Here is a 23,161-nt window from a genome sequence, read left to right as displayed (position 1 = left end):
GCCCTTCTAACCAATAAATCAGCCAATGACATAGGGATTATTGGTTATGCTGCTAAGGAATGATTTTGTTTAATAAGTCAAGGTTGTAGTTTTATCCAGTTAATTTTGCAAGGTAAATCTCATTCCTATGAGTACATATTGTTGTGCAAACAAAGATCTCGAGGGGGAAAACATTTGCCATAATTCATCAATGGTGAAAGTAAGACAACTAAAGTTTCTGTCTGATTATTTGTATTGTACAACCAAATTTCAATATTGTAAATACTTTTATTACAATCTTCTAAAGTACTTATTGGTGCAACAATAAGTACTCCCGTGGAAGAATCCTTCAGTCCCTTGCAATTCTCATGCTTTCTCATGTGTTCTATTGTTGCATTTCCAATTTTAAGCTTCATAATTATGTATCCAATTTTTTATTGTTTACATACTCTCTTTTTCACTCTATTTATTTGACACGGAATTTAATAAATAAAAGAAGACTTTTGAAACTTATGGCTATAACATTTGTATGACTATTAATTTTTGAAATTTGTGATCATAAACATATCATTGTGTTTGTGTGGCAAGCTTCTTATTAAGGAGATATGAAAGTGTGTCGTTCTTTTTAAAATATTCTAATAAGTAAATAGTATCAAACAAAGTGAAACAGTGGGAATGATTAGTTTCAAGATACATGTCTTTTTTTTTTCTTCTAAGGGAGGCACAGTTCTGAAAAGAAAAGAACAGAGACTCGCAGAATCTATCATTTCAAAATTGAATTTTTTTATCTTAGTATCTGCAGGTAATCAGATTCCTTTCCTTCCATTTGAGCTAGCCAACAGTACATTACTTTCATTCACTTCTGTTCTTTTCGTGCCTTAATTGAGTTGATACTAGACAGGAACGGCTCAACGAAATTGATGGCCTAAAGCCGAACATTAAGATGATGCCCTAAATTTTGAGCACTCTTGATGACGTACCCAGCCAAACAACACCATCCTTTCCTATTAATGGTCTTTATAAAAAGAATATCTAGGAGTGACGGTTTTAGACTAGACGGGCTAGTTCAACAAAAAGTTACTATTTTTATCTTGAATCAGTATTTTAAAAGATGTTTTCGGGGCGAGCTCTGGGGCGAAGCGTACCGAAAATGGCCCGAGGCGATGGTGGGGGCGAAAGTCTCAAGAGGCGTACGTCTAACAATTCGGTGCGTACGTCCGGACGTTGAGGCACGTTTTTTCTAGTGAGGCGTAAGCCCAAGGGACTTTTTCAAATTAAAATAAAATTTGCTGAGTAAATCCTTAATATAATACTCAAACTCTCAAAAGTCAGCTTCTAGTTACTCAAAATTTCTTTCCCAAATTTTTATCTTGTCAGCTAGTTTGCTACTATCTCCTAAAAAGTCAATTTTCTTTTGCAAATACAAAAAAACTCAATTCTCCTCCGTAGTAGCAAGTTCAAAATTCAAATTGAAGGCTAGTCATCCTTTTTGTTTTTTCATGTTGAAAATTTTATTTTTTTCAACTCAAGTTACTTGTACTTGTAAAAAGCGTATAATGGATTGTTTTTATTATTTTTTTTGGGGATGAAGCACATCTATATATAATTTTTACTTATTTATAATTTTCTGCAATTCTTATGCAATTTTACCTATTTAAGAATATTTACTGTAATTATATTCTTTTATGAAATATTAAAAATTAAATATCTGTCCCCGTACCTTGGGGTTTACGCCTCTTTGAGGCATATATAAAACATTTCGACTTACGCCCACACCTTTTAAAATACCGTCTTAAACTACATATATCATATGTGATTATGAAATTAATTGACATAATAAATAAAGAGCAGAATCCATTGACTCCATGTTATGAATTCGCCACTGCATGTAAATGAACAAATTACTACTAATATCTTGAATTTGCAACAAGATGATCTTTCTAGAGAAGATCGAATTTACTAGCAAAACAAAGTTGGGCAGAGGGGTGTGTAAATGAAAAATATTTGGTTGGGATTTCTTCATTCATTGCCTATTGGCTAGGTTTGGTGTCTATGACATCTATGTTATAGTTGGAATTAGGGGTGTGCTTGAGTCGGATTGGTTCGGATTTTTTAATTACCAAATCAAATTAATTGTATCGGGTTATTAAATTTAAATACTAAATCAAACCAATAACCCGCTTCTACGGAAGAGGTTTACTTTGTACCGCCCGGAGGTCATATAGATCGGAATCCGGAGCGATAAGAACGAAAGGGTTGGTGTGGCCACATAAAAGTCGGATTTTTTAATCTCGATTTTTTTTCGAGTTTTTCGAATTTTCGAGTTTTTTCGGTTTTTTTTTCCATAAAATTTTCATAGCACAAAACATAAAATTTGTTCTCCAAATATTTCTTTAATCCTAGTACGACAGAACTATATAAGGTATTTTTTCAATAAAATAACATAAATATGAGATGAGTCATGGCATTGTACTAAAATATTCAACAATAAAGATAATAAAATCGCATAAAATAAATATTATTAATAAGCCATAATGAAAACAAACATAATTTAAAATTATGACTAATAAGTACTATTATTTACATGACTAACCACTAAAAGAAAAATAAGTTATACATTTTATCTAAATCATGAAAAACTAAAAAATAGATATCCAACACTATTTTCATTCATAGTACAATTGAATTGAGTATATTTTATTAGCATTAATATTGATTTGATTTTGGTTTCGGATTTATTTGAGTTACTAACATTTATGGACTATAAAACTTATTGGAACATCCAAAAAAATATAAGTCCAAGCTTGAAATAATACGTTAAAAGATAAAATTATGAAAAAACTTAATAAATGTTTATAAACTACACTACCATAAATATTTTTATGTATTAAATATATTTAAAACTTTTATACATATCATGTCGGGTTGGTTTGATTTCGGTTTATTTTTTTTAGTTAAAACCAAACCAAACCAAATATGGTCGGGTTTTTTTTTCCAATACCAAACCAAATCAAATCAAACCATAATCAGTTTTTTTTCTCAGTTTGACTCGAATTATCGGATTTGTGCGATTTGTCGGTTTAATATGTAAACCCCTAATTGGAATTATTTAAGTTTGTATTCATTTGGATTAAAAAAACATTTGCTGCTGCGTCAAAGGAGCTGGCGGTGGCGGCACAACTTACTTTAGTACAACTGCTTTTGAATATTTTAAACATTAAAGAATTTAAAAATTAATTAAACATTAAAGAAAAGCACTTTACAACATACGAGCAATTTGTTTTTAAAGAAAAAACCAGAAAGGGGACATGTTTTTTCTTTAAACTCAATCTCAATCAAACATGTTTAAACTTACTCTTACATAAAATGTGACAAACGAGAGATTTCTTTTCCTCCAATTTTGTAATAAAAAGGAGTAAATTCATTTAATTATAATAATTACTCCATCTAACATGCTTTTTTTTTTTTCGTATAAAGAAAGAATAAAATATTAAGTTCAATTATCAGCCCCCTTCCACCGGCCGGTCCGAAACCGGGTCAACCCGACCCGTTAAACAGATTTAGGTTCACTACATCGGTTCTGCAAAATTTAAGTACTGAAAGTTTTTTTACCCACCAGTTTGAGTCTTTTGCTAAGTGGATTAAACCTCCTCAAGTTTAGCAAACTTAAAGTACAATAAGTGCTCATGACAATAGATAAAGGACAAAGTTAGACTTGCCCCCAAACATAAGGGACAATTTTGGCTAAAAACTCTTAAGTGAACTAAACCTGCTCAAATTTAGCAAACTTAAAGGACAATAAGTGCTCAGGGCAATAGATAAAGAATAAAGTTAAACTTAATCCCAAACATAAGGGACAGTTTGGGCTAAAAGTTAACATATGATATATTAAAGGTTATAAAATTCAAATGCTTTATAACTAAATAAATATTATAATATATTTAAAATTTAAAATACATTCAAATTGAAAGACACAATACACTACAAAAGCAACTCTTGAACCTTGAAAATCAAGCTATTCATATTCCTCTCTTTCGTTTCATGGACATAACGCGGCAAGCCATGACCAGCGCCTCCCACTCCTCTCCCAAGGTTCTTCTCCTTCTCCTTCTCTTTCTCTTTCATAATTTCTCTCTATTTCATGTAATTTTGATATTTATACTAATTAATTCAATTATCAGCCATTAAGCAAGATAGCATGCAATCGACTCCAAAAAGAGTTAGTGGAGTGGCAAGTTAATCCCCCTGCTGGTTTCAACCTTAAACCCTCCGATAATCTTCAAAGGTCTTTCCTTTTTCCTGTTTATTATTACTATTTTCTAATCTTTGTCACTGAAATTTCTTTTTTCCATGGAACTGGATGAACTTAAGATTAAATTAATTCATTATTGTTTTTTAAGTATTTTGAGAAATGGTTTACTTTGGAATTCACAGATTTTGTCAGTGTCTAGTTCTGTATAAAGCTAGCTGACATATGGTATTTTGTAAAGGTGGAGGATAGGGTGTAAAATTTGGGATTGCTTTTTCCAGTGTTTGGCTTGTATTTTTTGAAATCCTGTTATAATTTAATACAACACTTCATGTATTAGTTTATACCTAATATTAGTGGCGGAGCGAGTAATTTCACTAAGGGGTATTGTCACGACCCAAATTCTCCATGAATCGTCGTGACGGTACCTAGTCTCTACGACTAGGTAAGCCTAATACTTCGGAAATGAAATGAAAAACATGAAAATTAACAAACAGTAATAGATATTTTAATAAGCAATTGAGATGCCGCTCGGCATATACAATAATCAACTCTCGAAATATACATGACACTCCCAAGACCCGGAACACCGTAAGTCACAAGCTTCTACGAAGTTCTAACTGTTCTATACATCAGTGTCTATAGAAATAAGAGAAGAATCAACAAAGGGGGGATAGAGGGGGACTCTGAGGATCTGCGGGCGCGGGCAGATGTACCTTAAAATTCTTCGAAAACAGCAACGACTGCAACTAAGGACGAGGCTGGTAAAAGGAACCTAGATCTGCACACGAAAAACATGTGCAGGAAAGGGCGTTATGTACACCACAGCGGTACCCAGTAAGTGCCAAGCCTAACCTAGGCCGAGTAGTGACGAGGTCAGGTCAAAGCTCTACTGGTATTATAATAAATAAGCAGGAGAGTATAACAATATAATAAAAGACTGGAATTTAAACAAGGAGAACATAGCAAAGTAGCAACGCAGAACACAAGGATAAACAGCAGGGGATCTCCCGAGATACCGTCTCGTAGTCCCAAAATAAAAGTGCAAGGAGATCTCCCGAGGTACCGCCTCGTAGTCTCAAAAGTAAATATGCAGGGAGAACTCCCGAGGAATTGCCTTGTAGTCTCAAAAGTAAATATGCAGGGGATCTCCCGGGATACCGTCCCGTAGTCCCAAAGTAAATACGCTGCTCAAACAAATAAATATAACAGTTACACTAAGAAACCTATAATTTAGACTAAGTACAAGTCAAGAAAGAAGCGGGATTTACTAAACATGCTGCAAAGAGTTTGAATAGGCAATTAGGACACGTAGACATGCTATTCTAGGCAAACAGGATAACTACACATGCTAGTATACTAAGATAAGATGAAAACATGCTATTACTCGGTAAAAATCAGTTTTTTCCAAAAATAGCCCGTGTACGCACTCGTCACCTCGCGTACACGACACTCACATATCATAACAACACCAAATCCTAAGGGGATTTCCCCCCCACAAGGTTAGGCAAACCACTTACCTCGAACCAAGCTCAATCAATAGGTAACAATGCCTTTTCCACGAATATCCGGCTCCGAATGGCCCAAATCTAGCCAAAATCAATTACATACAATAAATACAACTTTAAGAAATCAATCTAATTAATGAAATCAAAGCTAAAGCAAGAAATTAGAAAATCGCCCTAAAATGTTTCCCCGGGCCCACGTCTTGGAATCGGGTAAAAGTCACAAAAATATGAACACCAATTCACTCATGAGTTCACTCATACCAAAATTACTCAAATCCGATACCAAAATCTCGATCAAAATCCCAAAATTCGGCCTAAGAACTTTTCTCAACTTCTCCCTAAATTTTCAACCCCAAATCCAAAATTAAATGGAGAAGACAACTATAGATTAACGGGATACAACCAAAAACGAGTTAGGAATCATTACCCCAAAGCTTCCTCTGAAAATCCCTCGAAAAATCGCCAAATCTCGAGCTCTCAAGTCCAAAAATGAAGAATGAAATCAAACCCTCGCACTTAGCCCTTTTTCTGCTAGAGATCTCGCTTCTGCGAGCCTTCAACTGCATCTGCGAAAATACCATCGCAGGTGCGAAAATCACTTAATGGGAACTGGGTCCGCATCTGCGAACAAGGGCCGCACCTGCGCTCCTCTTACGCTTCTGCGTGTCCGCTTCTGCGGATCCATCGCCGCACCTGCGGCCCCAGCTTGACAGGGCCAAAACCGCTTCTGCGGCTCCATGGTCGCTTCTGCGGCGCCGCACCTGCAGCCCATAGTGCGCAGGTGCGATTACACCAGGTGCAGCAGCTTCAGCAATTGCATAAGTCCCAAACTCAATCCGTTAAGCATTCGAAACACACTCGAGGCCCCCGGGACCTCAACCAAACATACCAACCAGTCATAAAACACCATACGGACTTAGTCGAGCCCTCAAACCACATCAAACAACGCTAAAATCACTTATCAATCCTCCGATTCAAACTTAAAGAGCTTGAAATTTCCAAATTCGACAACCGATGCCGAAACCAACCAAACCACGTCCGATTGACCCCAAATTTTGCACACAGGTCATATTCAACCCAACCGACATACCCCAACTTCCGAAATTGGGATCCGATCCCGACATAAGAAATTTCACTATCGGTCAAAATCTCCAAAACTTCGACTTTTGCCATTTCAAGCCTAAATGAGCTACAGACCTCCAAAACACAATCCGGACACGTCCCTAAGTCCAAAATCACCTAACGGAGCTAACGGAACCGACGAAACTCCATTCCGGAGTCGTCTTCTCACAGTTCCGACTGCGGTTCAAATCCTAAGACTTAAGCTTCCGTTTAGGGACTAAGTGTCCCAAAACACTCCAAAAATCAAAACGAAACCTCCCGACAAGTCACAATAGCAGAAAAGGATACGGGGAAAACAGTTAATATGGGATCGGGGTTATAACTCTCAAGACGACCGGCCAGGTCGTCATAGGTATCAAAATATAAACAAGTAAAGAAGAAGCTAAGGGGATTCAACATATAGTATTAAGGCGGATCCCGAATTTAAACTTAGTGGGTTCAACATTTTAGATTCTAACATTAAAGCTATTATACTGTTAAAATTATGGGTTCAGATCTAAATTTGTTATATATATATATATATATATATATATATATATATATATATATATATATGTATGTATATGGTTCAGATGGACCCGTAGCATAAGGCTACATCCGCCGCTGATAGTATATACAACAACAACAAACACAGTGAATTCTCGCAAGTGGGGTCGATTGACACCCCTTAGACTAAGGTGGCTCCACCACTGCCTAATATAGCAAGAGATAAAAATACATGGATTAAAAACTCAAACACAAAATTGCCCTAGTTCGTTTCCTTTAACCCATTATCAACACCCTATATGTCCCTTTTTAAGTATAAAGAACCAAATGCCTGATAAAAAATAAATACTGCATTACCATTCCTGTATTACTAGTCCATGTATTATAATTCCTGCATAACTTGTTTCTAGACAAAAAGACCCCATAGTGTTTTGGTGATATTTTTGAGTATGAAAGATTAATAACAAAGAATTTGTGCTGGTCGAATTAACAGTTGAGATATTTGTTAAAAGTAGATGACTTTCACCCACAAGGGACGAAATTTATTTTCCCTTTTTGGTGGAGAATCACCAAAAAAACGAGTTCCTTCATCAGTAACATTTTCTGCAATTCAGGTTAACAAAATAATGGAACATTAATTTCATCAAGGACAAAATTTTATATCATACCAAAGATACCAAGTTTCGCTCTTAATTTTATTATTAGAAGATGAGGGCGTTTGGTTGCAATAACTTTTGATTGATGTCGGTTCTTTGTGAGAAGGTGGGTGATCGATGTGAATGGTGCTCCTGGAACGCTGTATGCTAATGAAATTTATCAGCTTCAAGTTGATTTCCCAGAACATTATCCTATGGAAGCTCCCCAGGTGCATATTTAATGGTCGACACATTTCAGTGATATTCTCATATTGGATGAAAGATGTTGTTTCTTGTTAATGTGCTTGATTGGAACTCCTATCCTACTAATTATGGCCGACTACATTGATGCAGGTGATATTTGTGCCTCCAGCTCCCATGCACCCTCATATCTATAGCAACGGGCACATTTGTTTAGGTATTTATTCACTCGGCTCAAGTCTCCTCTATTTCTTATCACCAAGAAATTTATTGATTTGGTCACTGGTCGAGCCTAAGGGCTTAATTTGGAATGCATGAGATGAAGCTTCTAATGAAAATCCTTGGCAATCATATAGTGAATGATTCTTGATATGACTGTTGAAACTTAAAGAATAGACACCAAGAATTATAGGTTTCTCAATGCTCTAAAATAACTTGGCGGATATTGGTACGAATGGTAGATTGTTGCGCAATGTCAATCAGCGTTTTTACTTAGGTTGGGTGCTTTTGTTATTGAGTTCGCTTCCCCATTTATGTCCCAGTAATATTTGTTGATTCATTTCCAGCTATAGAGTAATAGTTAATGATGTTTGACGGATAATAAAAACATGGACCTATTTACTTTTTGAGAGGACTCTTAGCCCAAGTAGAATAAGCAACTAAGAATTGCAGAGAAGTCTATAGTTTCTTTTCAGGCATAATATTGGTTTTTGCTCTACGTCTTTGCCTTATTAATCTCTTTAACTTTCTAGAGTTATCTGTCTTAAGAAGGCGAATACAAAACACCAACTCTTAGTAGCAGCTATCCCTCTCATATTCCAAAATAAGGTTCTCTTTAATTTAATAAATGTACCTTACCACTTTCCACCTTTTTTTGGGATAATGGTGGTGTCGGACCCAACTTGTGTACGCCTTGAATATTTCATCAGGTACCTGCTGTCTTCCACCAACATAGGTACCAAGTGACTTTACCACCAAGGTTTAAACATATGAGAAGAAATCACCTAGTATCATTAACTGCTACACCATACACTTGGTGCTTATCTTTTAGGAGGCATAATTTAGTTGAAATCTTTGATTTTGCCTTTAATCACTCCCTGTCTCATGGAAGTTGTTCTCCAGGAGCTTTATCCTTTGAACAATGTTATAGTCATGCCTCCACCAACAGGACAAAGTTCACTTATAAGTTCATGAATAAGCTTGATTTTCTTCTTTCTTTTTTATCTTCTGATTAGCATCTAAAGTTAGCTGTGATCTTTATCTCATGTAGCCTTTTTTTCCCTATAACCATGTTGAGAGAAAGACAGCTATAATTTATTCTTTGATCAATAAACTTGGGGCGGTCTGTATTAACTTAACGCTAGGTCTGTATCTTTGTATGATGTTTAAGTACTGTATATTTAAAAAAGACAACAATATTCATACTAAGATAGCTATTCAAGTATTAATTTAAAGCTAGGTCTGTATCCTTGTATAATGTTTTAGTACTGTATATTTAAAAAAGACAAAAATATTCATACTAAGACAGCTATTCAAGTTGTTGTCACTGTGATGTATACCCTTTAAGATTAAAACCAAACGCCTACCAATTAGACCAGAAATAATGGGTGGGAATGATGTTTAAAAGAATACTTTAGTTAATTCTTATTTACCATGTGACTGCTAGTTTGTCCCCCACCTTCCTTGTTTTCTCTTGGGTTAAATTGCATTCCAAGATGAGTGACCAGCTTATTGTTTGGCCTGTGAAAGGAACATTTTTGCTGTGGTTTGTAAGTCTATTCATTCCTGTGCAAATTTCGAAGGCGCTATTGTAGTTAACGTTAGGCATAAGATATTTAGTGATATAGCAACAGTAGTATTGGCACGCAGTCTCGCTTTCTGTTGGTAGTAGTTTTTTATGACTAACCGTTGTTTTCTTTCATTGTTGATCACCTTACTATCTTGTTGTTTTTATTCTGCTTTTATATGGCTTTTTGGTACTGTCGCTTCTTGTCTATATTTTCATTAATGTGGTACTTATGCTTTCCTGAGCCGAGGGTCTAATACTGGGTATGTTGTTGTTGTTGTTGTTGTTGTTGTTGTATAGCAACATGATAAGTTTCCGTAAGATACATCTTTCAATTGTTAAAAGTTAATTGAATAAGTGTGTGAAACTTAGAGATAACTGTTGGCATCAAGCATGGCATAAGATTTACAGATTGATGGAGAGAAATGAGTTGTTAAATTTTGTCACTGTTTCCTTCGGACTATAATACAAGGATACTGTGTAGGGGTATGTATCTACTTTTACTTTCTTGTATCATTGTATCTTGGAAGAGTCATACGAAGTACTGATAGCCTTCTTAATCTATTTGGGAGCTGACTAATGTCATTTGTGACAAACGGTTTCTGTAAATTAGAAAAGACCAGGATAATTTTTTCTATCCAACTGTCACAAACATATTCCATTTAGGACTGGCAAAAGTTGGTCCTCTTTTAACTTCTCATTTGGCTGGAACAGAATCCCGATGAAAACAACTAAATTTACTTCACTCATTCTTCCCATATCTGAATTTCGTTATGTTAGCATTATGCAGCCTCCCAAATAACTTCCCTACAACATATTATTTTATTAACTAAGATCCTACAATATCTCTTAAAGACCTTATTCTACTAATTTTCATTTCTAATAATGCTAAGTAGCAAATTAGAGTTAATATTGATCCTACAACTTAGGTTCAGCGCAGTCCCAAATATTTCTTTTACAGATGGACTTTGTTTTAAGTGGTTTGTGAGCCAATTCCAGCATTTTTTATTATCACATGGCACCAAATTAGGTTTCAGAATTTATTATGAGAGCTTACTGAAATGAATCAATTAGTTCAAGATTACTGGTGTTCTGCGGATGAAATTATTATTTAAGAAATTGAATTCGAGATCTGGAAGGTTTTATGAGCATTGACGGGATAGAGTCAGGGTTGGTGTTGGGGTGCAATGAAATGTACTATCGAGTCGTTTAATTGTCTTCTGGGTCATGTTTGATCCAGTTCTTACTTGCTTCCTCATTTTTGGATGATGCGAGAGATACACTGGGCTCATCACAGGTGTTGTCAGCAGACTACTTTATCAATACATGACCTCTGGATTCATAAGACATAGAAGAGGAATGCCATCTTTCGAGTTATCTTGTTTCATGCCTTTATATAGCAGTCTTGTTTTCTTTAATTTGTGGAAGTAAAAGTAGAAAGGCCGTGGTCAGTTGACTAGGTGTTTCCTTTGCAAAAAGCATCATCTACAGAAAGATAGGGATAATGAAAGAAAAAGATCTACATAGGCGATATCAATTAGTTGGGAATATATTTTAGTCACGTTAGTTTGTTTACTTTATGTCCTATGTTTTCTAGGAGTCTTTTAGCCGTATCAGAGATTCTTATACTAGTAGTAGGAACTTCTAGTACTTTTTATTCTGCATAATGTTGGCCTAAGAGGCTGAGATGAATTTAAATAGAGAATCATGGTCAAGTGAGGATTCTACCGCACCTTGTTTGGGACTAAGTTACAGTTGTGTCTGTAAAAGCAGCAGTTGATAACTACTTTCTATCTTGCAGATATTTTGTATGACTCGTGGTCGCCTGCCATGACTGTTAGTTCTATATGCATTAGCCTTCTCTCCATGCTGTCAAGTTCAACTGCGAAGGTACCTTTTGTTGCGTCTGTTAAATCAAATTGAGCTTCTTTTAATGGTCTCTTATCCTTACCAAGTATTCAGATCCTGTTTATATTTTGTTCTCTGAAAGACTTAAACACTGTGTAATCCGCAGAATTCTTTCTTTGAGCTTCTCTTGCTAGTTTAACATTCCAATTACTCGTGCAGCAACTCCCTGACGATAATGATCGGTATGTAAAGAACTGTAGAAATGGCAGATCACCAAAGGAAACCAGGTGGTGGTTCCATGATGATAAGGTGTAACAAGTGTAATTCGACACTTACGGCAACATTATAACTCGATTACATACTTGATATCAAATGCTATAGAAGAACATTTTCTGAATATCCAGGATCAATGCCAGCACATGTACATGTGTGCAAAATTGGCCTTTCCTGTCCATTAGTTGTAAGTGAACCTAACTGACTTATACTGCATATACTGCAGTCTCAATTATACCTCACCAAGAATCCTTCTGGTAACAGCAATAAGTTAGCACTCAGAATAATGTATTGTTTCTGGTTGTTTTTCTTACGTACTGAGGAATAAGTTTGCCTCATTTATTCCCTTCTTATTTTTTGTTATTGACCTTATCTAGTTATTATGTCCATCTAACTATATTAAATATGATCTTCAGCAGTCTCTTTTCCATGTCTTGATTCACTTTTATCCAATAATTAAGATGAAGTGTGATGGCTGATAAATGATAAAATTGATGTTATTCACTAATTGCAAAGATAGTAAGTGTTTCAAACAAATATGAAACCATTCATTAACATTTAGCACACTATGAAAAGGACAATCCAAGTTAAACAGAAAGGAACGTCTGGAAATAATGTTAAAAGAAAAGCATAATAATACAGCAAGTCTGATGTTGAATGTTGTGATATTTAATAGTTCATCATCCTGCAATTCTTCCGAATCTCGCCCCTGTATCCAGTTAAAGGTGAGATATTTCCCATCTTAACTATAGACTTCGCGAACTGCTCAAAGAAAATCTCATTGTTTTCTGCATATAATTTCACCAATTCTAATGTTGCCTGATTTTTTGTCACAAGAACTTGATCTGAATTAAACAAGCCTCTTGAAGCCAACAAATTCTTGAAATAGTTGTTATCAAATTTTGTAGGGGAGACAAAGTCCATTACAAATAAGTTTTGGTCACCACCAGATTTTGGGCACCTAGTCCGCAATTGAGCAGCATATGATTGATCCAATGTATAGTCTGGTAAATTGTTGCCTGATTGATTGTATAGCCTTTGCCTAAAGCTGGTACATCTTGCATTTCCAATTGTGTGGCTCCCTGTAGAAAAATTTCTTCTAGTATTAACTTCATGTGATACTTAGAGGTAGCAAAATCAATCGATTTTAAGTTTAAAAATTGGTTAGGTTATGACTCGTTTGTTGAGTTGATCGGACATGTTGAACTCTAAATGTTTCATCAAACTATTAGGTCAAACATTTCAAAATGCAATTTGAAATGAAACATACAACATGAGAATTGGAAAATCGAGGATTATGTAAATTTGGAAGAAACTAAGCTAATTATTTAAAAATACATTAATTTTTACTTTTTTCCCTCCTAAAAGCAATATAAAGTTGGGCAGGTTGTGTTATAATCCGTCATGACCTCTTTAATAATTTGAACCGTTTTGACTAGTCCAAATTTGATCCAACCTGCCCATTTGCTACCTCTATGTTAATAGATAATCTAGTTAAAAGTTAAGCAATGTCTTTTTACCGGATAAAGCAACAAGGTCAACAAGATCAAGTCCCTTTAGCTTGAATTTTGTAAGAATGGTATTAAATGTGTTGTTTGGAGCAGGAATGTTATTGTTGGAGCCACTTAAACTAGCATCTCTTGAGTCTCTTCTTCCCAATGGAACCTCCCAATTTGGTCCGCCAACCTGTATAAATAATAAATAAATAAATTTAAGTTGTATGCATTGATAATATAAAAAATATTTATGCATTAAGTAATTTGTAAGGTAATTATCGATAAATCTCTATGACAATATTGCTAAATGGTAATCTTATAAAAACGATAGCTGACCTATAAATAAGGTTTAACTACACTGACAGTATACGTATTTTTGCAATATATCAATATTAGTATATGATTTAATTAAACCCTAGACAATAGTGGAGTATTGTACTTACTAAAACTGTAGAATCCCTTGCAGCAAGTGCCAAGATATCAGCACAAGAGACGGTTTGAGGGCACTCTTTTTCAAGTGCAGATTTAATCTCATCAATTACTTCAAATCCACGAGCTGAATTCCTGTTGGTGTTTGATATTTTTTCACTTACTAGGGTTCCACTGCTGTCCAGTAATAGTGATGCATCACACCCCTACATGATCATAGTATGAAATAGCAAAATAAATTAGCTTTATTTTAGATACACCGCGCCAACGCACAAATTATTGTCTTAACTATTCCCGCGCCCAAAGGTTATAGCCTAGTGGTCAATGAGTTAGGTGAAAATTAAACAATCATAAATCAGGATTCAAAAACCAATAGAGACTAAAAAAGTTAATTGATATTTTTTTGTCTGTTTAAGTCTTGGTGAGTAGTAAAGTTACCAAGACTATGTGCTTCCATCGAGTCCAATATTTTGGACATGGAACATAGATGTAAATGTGTACAATCACTAAAATATCAACAAATATTAAATTCAGAACTAATTATTTCAAAAGTACTATAGCAAGTTCAATACTAAGAACTTTAAATATTGAATTCATCAAGTTTACCAATTGAATAGACGAGGTGCGCGCAAGTTGACATGGATATCACCGTTATTAAAAAAAGAACTCTTACGTGGTTGCTACTTAATAATATTCTACATGAACTCAATTCTACTTAAATCCTATGTTGCTCGGACTCTCCGAAAATGTCATCGGGCGCGTGTCAGATCCTTCAAAAGTAGTGTATTTTTGGAGGATTGACATGGATACTAACAATATTTTGGAAAGTCCGCGCAACATAGCTTAAATCCGGTTCAAATGTTAGCTTCATGGATTCACATGCTTACAATAAGCACCAAAAGTCATTAATCTTTAGTCTCAGGAATATATGAATATACGTACCTTAACAAAACAATCGTGGAAATGGAGCCTGAGCAAAGAGGCAGCCATTCGGGCTTCTCTGGCTACGGCTTTAGCAACAACAGACTTGACTATTTCTTTAGCTTGTGGGCATGACCAGTCGTAAAATTGTGGATATAAGTAACCATAATAATTGCTCTTGCTACAGAAACATATTGGTGCAAAAGCAATAAGAGATATGACCATGAAAAAGCTCACTGCTTTAGCCATTTCTTGCCAAAATTTTAGCTATAGTATTCTGTAAAGTGAGTCAAGTTCTAAAGACTTGTTATATAGAAGAAAGTTTAATATATGTAAGAAGAATCGATTTTGTTTTGATGAAATATTTGAGATGGTGTACATTTTTATATATAGTGTTCAATGCAACTAGATGGAGTGGGTAGCTTTTTAGTTTGGATTATAATAAATATTAATATTTTTACCTTTTTTGATCTAGTGAAGTAGAACTTGTGCTTTACAAGTAATGATGTTTGATTCGGTCTTTATTCAGCTATTTAATTCTCAAACGTTAACTCATTTTTTAAAGGATTTAATTTTTGTACCCTGATAGCGTAATCAATTTTTAATTTAATCTATATTATTGCAAGTTGTCAAATATTAACTCATTTTTCAAAAGATATAACTTATTTACACTGATAGCGTAAACTAATTTTTATACTATTAATAAAATTTTAACTTATTGCAAGTTGTCTCTACTATTTTCTAGATAATTAGTTCCACGCTGAATATGGAGAGTTACTTGTAGTTATTGTTTAGATGATCTGAAATGTAAAATTTCTTTTACACACTTAGCACATATAATTAAACTCTTTTTTTAATGCATCCCAAATGATTAATATATTATGACTCCTTATCTTAGTATGAGATAACTTAGCAATTTTTTAGCCTATAGAGAGTTGATCAATGTTACTAAGTCCACTTCTAGACAGAAAATATGAAAAGAAGAATAAAAAGAAATGAGGTTTAATTCTTAATCAAATGATTCATGGGAGACAAATGGCAAAGTTCTTGATTAAATGATCGATTAGATAATAATATGCATGAATAGGCCTTGTCTTGATCTTTTTTTTTTTTTCTTTTTCTTGATCTTTTGTATCATAATACCTAGGAATTTTTTTAATTAAAATATTTAAAAAGCATGAGAATTTAAGTTGATTTGGTCAACCAAATAACCATAATATATTGCATTTGGTTGAAGGGAGTCGGAGACGACAACCAATCAAATTCACCTAATATTCCCTTTCTGGTTATCCATTATCGACCACCTTTCTCTCCTTTGCTAACGCATTAGATCAGTTAATTACACACCAAATTATAGGGTTATATTTTGGTAAAGCAGATTGGCTTCTTCTTTTCTCTCTTTCTCTTTTATTCTTTGTTGGATAAGAAACCTCTCAAGCTTGAAGTTTATTGAAAAGAAAAGGACCAAAATTATTCTAGTACTATTCGAAATTACTCACTTTTGTCCTCTGTTACACTTTTTCATCCCATTTATATTTTTTCTTTTAGCAAATCCTTTGTATTTTTTTCTTGCCATTAATTCAGCTACAAAATGAAATGGATGGATTTCGCTAGCTATTGGACATAGATTTGGTTGAAACTTAAAAAAAAAATTAAAAGTTGTGTTGAAAAATAAAATTTGAAAGTTAAAGTTGTGTTTGAACATGTATTTTTTTTTAAAGTTAAAGTTTTGTAAGTGGAAGAAAAAATTTTCTTGGGACAAATGCACACATAACTATTCTCAGGGATGCTATTTCAAGATTAGTACCTGGTGTTATTTCTACAAAGATTTTCACCCAAAAACTAGCCCAAACCTGTTTTTGGACTTGAAGATTTTCTTAATTTTTTTTTCATAAACTGATCAAATTCCATTAACAAACAATATTTTTAATTTTTTTAAGAAAACTATAAAAAAACAAACTATGTTCAAATTCTTGGAGGAAAAATATTCAAATGTACCCTTTGGCTTTATTGACTATGATTTAGAATCACTCTAAGATATCAAGGAAAAAATGGCACTTTTCTTAACGGAAGGATAATATTTAACAAAAAAATTTAACGATTGACAAAGTCACTCAATTTCGAATAATACATAGGCAAATTTGATCCTTGATCACAAAAATAGAAAAAAAGAAAAAAATAGTGTAATTTCTTATACCAGCTCTTTTGACTAGCTCATTTATGGTCTAACTTTTTTTTTTTTTTCCCCCTTTCGAATGAGAAACAAAGCAACAAAACTAGCTAGAAATCAAGTAAGGGAATCAAATATCAACATCTCCCGTAATACACAAAGAAATGCTAGAAGGCACAAGCACACGCCGTTCAATACTAGAATTTGACCAAAGGCCAAATTGGTTAAAATAGCAGCTACCGAAACTAGCCTCTCTATAGATATGCACAATAAAGATCAGAGGCGGATCCAGAATTTGACGTCTACGGGTGTCACTTTTTAATGCAAACCTACCATTAGGGAAAGAGATTGAATTAGGGTGTACATTTTGTTGGTTTGATCCATTTTGAACTAATTCGGTTCACTTCGGTTTGGTTCGATCTATTTTGAATTAATTCGGTTCGATTTACAAGATTTTTGGTACATAAATAAATGTATGATCATCAAACTGAATAATTTTTGTCCAATTCGATCTAATTCTCTGGCTCTATGGAATGATGTGATTAGATGCACAAAATTCAAATAAAATTTTAAATTATCAAATGCACTCCTTATATGTCTATTGATGCCATCATTATAAAAGATTTTTGAAATCATGGAAACAATAAAATTATATGAATAAAAAGAGAAAATATTAAAATCACATTCAAATAAAATATTGAAGATCAATGCAAAGAAAAAGAAGCAAATATATTATTGAATAAATAACAAAGTGGTAATACTAAGAAAGGAAATCAAAAGATGAAAAAATACAAGAAACTAAGAAAAGGAGCAGAAAGTAAAGAAAGAAAACACCTAGAGCCAACATACAAGTCTGGGTGCCATCCATATAATATATAACGACCTGTTTGTAAAATACCAAAATATATATATATATATACACGCTCAAAATTTTACCCGAGCGTCCGGGTGGCGTACCACCCCAAACCTTCTACATAGATCCGCCCATGATAAAGACTACCCAGGTCCTAGTTAAGAGGTGACGGATGTGATTGACAACATCACCATTCCAATACGACACATACCCTTCAGATCACCACACATGAATTAACCACACTAAAATTATCAATTTGCAAGATCTAACTTTAATATGTCTAATAGCTTTATGTGGCGATCAGTTGAACGAATATTTACTTCTCGTGATCGTAAATTACAAAAGGTAAATGTCTGATACGAGTTGTAATTGACTGAATTAGCTAAGAAGGAAACGAAGAAGAAACAAGCTAATTGAAAAAGTAAAATAAGATATTGTTGTATTGGATAACATTCTCACTCCTCTCTACAGGCTATATAGGTGCTGGAGTTATGGGTGTTTAATGGGCGGGTTGGGACGGGCTGGACATAAAAAAAATAGCCCATCCGTTTAACGTTGCGGGCTGTACTTTTTCGGGTTTTTTTTTGTCCGTCCGGGTTCGGGCTTAGCGGGTTGTTAGCGGGCCGTGGAAATTTTTTTTTTTTTTAAGTAAATTTTATTTTTCTTATTCAATGTTATTGATACTTAAGTGTTTGAAAGCTTTAAGGCTTAGAATTAAACTTTGAAGTTTAAAGTTTTAAATTTGAAATTTGAATTTTATAATTTTAAAATTAAAATTTGAAAGTAAGTGGCTACAAAAAATTATTTAATAAGGCCAATAGGCAATATGTAAGGATCAAGTTCCGAAGACTTTCATTTGATATTTTTATTGAATAATATATAATACTTCAAATTAAGTTGCAAGTTCTTTTTTGATTTTGTTATTTTTGAACTTGCAAATTAAAAGTTTACAACAATTACAAAAAAAAGAAAAGAAATAGTACATCACATGCTTTGCATCATTTTTGTAAGTTCATTCATGTCAACATGAGATTCTTGGTTTCCGGCATTGGTTGAATCAGCAACATAAACTATTATATCTCGAATTTCTTGGTCCTCCGCTTCATCTACCTCGTCACGCCCTTGATTTCGACGTTATGATCTTATCCAATCTCTGAAGCACACTAGAATTTCCAAAGCCTTGCTACCCAATGAATGACGGGTATCTCCTAGTTGGTGCCTTGCTTGGCTAAATGCGCTCTCTGATGCGACTATTGAAATCGGCATATTTAACACGTCTCAAGCCATGGTCGAAAGAACAGAAAATTTATTTGAGTTGCTCCTCTACCAACCCAGTGGTAGAAATTTCTTTGTGCGGGGCTCTGCTGACTTTTGCAAGTAGAATTGAAGTTCATCAATATTTCTGCTACTGGTTTGTTGATGCTCCCCTAGTGTAAACCAAATCAAATAATCTTCAACACCATCATTATCATCCAAAGCACTGGTCCCAGATGTTGAAATTAAACTTGAAGGAATATTTGCATCTACAGCAGAAGAAGCATCAACAATATTAGCATAATAATTATATAATGTTTCTAAATGTTTGTGTAGATCAGAAATACAAGTGTCAATATCAGGAGTTTCAGTTGGTCCATTAAAAAAAATTAAAAAAAAACAAATTTAAAAAACGAGCTGAACCGGGCTGTAGCCCGTTAATAACCCGTTAACGGGTTAACGGGCTGAACCGGGATGTATCCCGTTAATAACCCGTTAACGGGTTAACGGGTCTAGCGGGTTCCGGTGCACCGGTATCAAAAAACTGTTCGTTTGAAACCCGTTCCCCGCCAAACCCATCCCAGTCCGCCCCCCACGCTACAGTACCAGGCTGAATCGGGCTGAACCGGGCTGTAAACGGGTCAGTCCGGCCCGATTAACAGGTATAGCTCGAGTCAAGTGTAAAACTCTAGACTTCAAGGGATTACTTATAACTATACAACTTATTTACTAAACATAGACCAAACTGTAAAACAAAAAGAGAATTATAGGTGACTATAAGGGTATTCTTCTATCTCATTCAGCTTGATTGTAAAAGTACTCCCACCTCATAATTTTCCTTGTCCTCAAGGAAAGGAACTGAAATATGGAAATCGAGTCTTCAAAACATTTGCATCTTCCCACGTGGAATTCTCCACAGGTATCTGATCCCATTTGATTAACCATTGCACCACGACTCTGTTCCCCTTCTGAACTATTCTGTGTTGCAATATCTCCAAGGGCGTAGGACAATAAGGATTAGAAATGTCCAAAACATGTGTGTGACTTATCTTCTTTAGAATAGAGTGGCATAGCATAAGCAAAGAGACATGGAACTTGGGATGCAATAAAAGTTCAGGAGGAAGGGATAACTTATATGCAACTGACCCCACCCTCTCCAGGATCACGTAAGGGCCATAATATTTGGAGGACAACTTGTAAAAGTGATGATTGGACAAGGTGAGCTGTCTGTAAGGCTGTATTTTAAGATAAACCCAATCCCTCACCTGTTATTGCCTATCAGTTCTATGCTTATTAGTTTGCGAGATCATCCTCTGTTGTGCTCTTCCAAGGTGGTACTTTAAGAGTTGTAATTGGAGCTCCCTAGCAACTAGGCTTCTTTCCACTTCTTGAAACTCATAATCCCCAACCATATACCACAAGTGAAGCGGAAGGGGCTGTCCATAGAGGGCTTCATAGGGAGTAGTGTTAATAGAAGAATGGAAGGTGGTACTATACCACCATTCCGCAAACACCAAATAGTTGGCCCAATATGCTGGTGAGTCAGAACAAAAGCACCTCAAATTGGTTTTCAAGCATCTATTAAGCACCTCTGTTTGTCCATCCGGTTGAGGGTGGTAAGCAGTAGAGGTACTCAAGGTCACACCATGCATAAAAAATAACTCCTGCCAAAGCTTACTAGTAAACACTGGGTCTCTATCACTGACTATGTCCTCCAGCATCCCATGTAGTTTGAATATATTTTCCATAAAGTACTTGGCAATATCAAAAGCTGAGTATGGATGTGACAATGTTATGAAGTGGGCATACTTGTTAAGCCTATCTACTACCACCCAAATGACAGTTTTACCCAAAGATTTAGGCAAGCCTTCAATGAAGTACATGCGAATATGACTCCAAGCTGTGGAAGGTATATTTAGAGGCTGCAACAATCCCGGATAAGCAGAAGTATCATACTTTTTCTTCTGACAAATGTTGCAACTTTTAATAAGAGTTGTAACATCTTCCTTGAGTCCCTTATAATAGAATAGAGATGGCATTCTTCTATAGGTGTTGTCAATGCCAGGATGTCCACCTGTAAGGGACTCGTGCCAGAGTTGCAACATTTCCTTCCTAAGTTTAATATTAGGCCCAATAACTAATTTACCATGTTTCCTAAGATGCTGATTCACATAGATATTCCCCTTAATATCTCCCTTCTGTGTTTGTAATTGTTGGATCAGTTGTTATAATTCTCGACATTCTTCCCAGCTATTTACAATAATTTGGAACAAGTCAGTTTTAACTATGGACAGAGTTAAGGCAGCCAACTGTGCTGCAGGAACCCTTGATAAGGCATCTGCAACCTTATTATCCTTTCCCTTTTTATACTCGATTTCAAAATCAAATTGCATTAGTCTAGTTATCCACTTCAGCTGCGAACCAGTATGTAACTTTTGCTCAAGTAGGAATTTAAGAGCCCTTTGATATGTCCTTACTATAAAATGCCTTCCTAGCAGATACTGCCGCCACTTGGTAATTACAACTACCAAAGCCAACAATTCTTTGTCGTATACTGAAAGAGCTAGGTTCTGAAGGGATAACCCTTTATTCAGGTATATGTTGTCCATGTTGCATCAAGACATCTCCTATGCCTACATTACAAGCATTTGTTTCAACCACAAAAAGGTAGTAAAAAGTCAGGGAGTGCTAACACAGGGGTAGTAGTAAGGTTTGTCTTCAATTTGTAAAAAGTTATGGAAGCTACTTCTGACCATTTAAAACTATCCTTCTCCAACAAGTCAGTTAATGGTCTGCTAATAACACCATATACCCTGATGAATCTTTTGTAATACCCTACTAGACCTAGGAACCCTCTTAATTGCGTTAAGGTAACAGGAACAGGCCACTCTTGCACTGCTTATACCTTCTTTGGATCAGTTGCCACTCCTTGTACTGATACATAATGACCAAGATTCTCCACCTTAGCAGCAGCAGAAACACATTTGCTTTTCTTGGCATATAACTGATGTTGAATCAATAATTTAAATGTGATCCTAAGGTGTTGCACATGCTCTTCCATACTTCTTCTATAAATCAAAATATCATCGATGAAGACTAAAATGAACTTTCTAAGGTACTCATGAAAAATGGAATTCATAAACCCTTGGAAGTTAGAAGGAGCATTCGTTAGTCCAAATGGCATCAATAAATACTCATACTGTCCAGAATGAGTTCTGAATGCGATTTTGTGTATATTTACATGAGCCATTCTAATATGATGGTAACCGGCCCTCAAGTCAATCTTAAAATACACATGAGAGCCTCTCAATTCTTCTAGCAGTTCCTCAATAATGGGAATTGGGAACTTATCTTTAATTGTGATCGTGTTCAAAGCTCTATAGTGTACACACATTCTCCAACTTCCGTTCTTATTTCCTACCAACACCACTGGAGAAGCAAAAGGGTTGCAACTAGGTTTCACCACCTTTGATCCAATAATTATTGAGCCATTTTCTCCATGATATCTTTTTGTAAGGGGAAATGTCTATAGGTCTGGTATTGACTGCTTTAGACCCCTATTGCAGTGGAATGTGGTGGTCAAATATGCCTCTGGAAGGAGGCAGCGCCTTTGGTTAATCAAATACCTTGTTATATTCACCAAGAAGTGCCTAGATCTCAGCTGGCTCTTGCCTTTCTAAGTCCTCTATCTGTTAGCTGCTCTTTGCCCTATCCACTGAGCTAATTGCGATCATAAAAAAATGTGCACTCTTTTTACTAGCAATATGTAATGGAGCAACATCTATCACCTTCAGCTTGGGCTCAATTCCCTGTAACATTATCATCTTGTCCTCATACTCAAACTCCATAGTTAATCTTCTAAAGTTGAATTTAATATCTCCAGTATTGCCCCCTAATGTGCACAACCATTGAACCCCTAACACCATGTCACTAGTACCTAAGGGAAGAATT

General features: G+C 35.1%; 2 protein-coding genes across 2 annotated transcripts; one reads left to right on the top strand and one right to left on the bottom strand.

The window, feature by feature from the left end:
• The first annotated feature begins 3,952 nt into the window (after positions 1-3,952).
• Positions 3,953-12,425, top strand: LOC104095521 (probable ubiquitin-conjugating enzyme E2 18). Its single transcript, XM_009601663.4, has 6 exons — positions 3,953-4,071; positions 4,161-4,264; positions 8,107-8,209; positions 8,334-8,397; positions 11,768-11,856; positions 12,034-12,425. The coding sequence occupies exons 1-6, from the start codon at positions 4,021-4,023 to the stop codon at positions 12,127-12,129; spliced, it is 507 nt and encodes a 168-aa protein (XP_009599958.1). The 5' UTR covers positions 3,953-4,020; the 3' UTR covers positions 12,130-12,425.
• A 177-nt stretch (positions 12,426-12,602) lies between these two features.
• LOC104095520 (peroxidase 72-like) lies at positions 12,603-15,274 on the bottom strand. The gene is made up of 4 exons (XM_009601661.2): positions 14,955-15,274; positions 14,027-14,218; positions 13,608-13,773; positions 12,603-13,169 (listed from the first exon to the last, which is right to left on the bottom strand). Exons 1-4 carry the CDS (start codon positions 15,180-15,182, stop codon positions 12,757-12,759), a joined length of 999 nt encoding a protein of 332 aa, XP_009599956.1. The 5' UTR covers positions 15,183-15,274; the 3' UTR covers positions 12,603-12,756.
• Positions 15,275-23,161: the final 7,887 nt, after the last annotated feature.

Source organism: Nicotiana tomentosiformis, chromosome 9, assembly GCF_000390325.3.
Source record: "Nicotiana tomentosiformis chromosome 9, ASM39032v3, whole genome shotgun sequence".
Lineage (NCBI taxonomy): Eukaryota > Viridiplantae > Streptophyta > Magnoliopsida > Solanales > Solanaceae > Nicotiana > Nicotiana tomentosiformis.
This window is presented reverse-complemented; position numbering and strand designations above follow the sequence as displayed.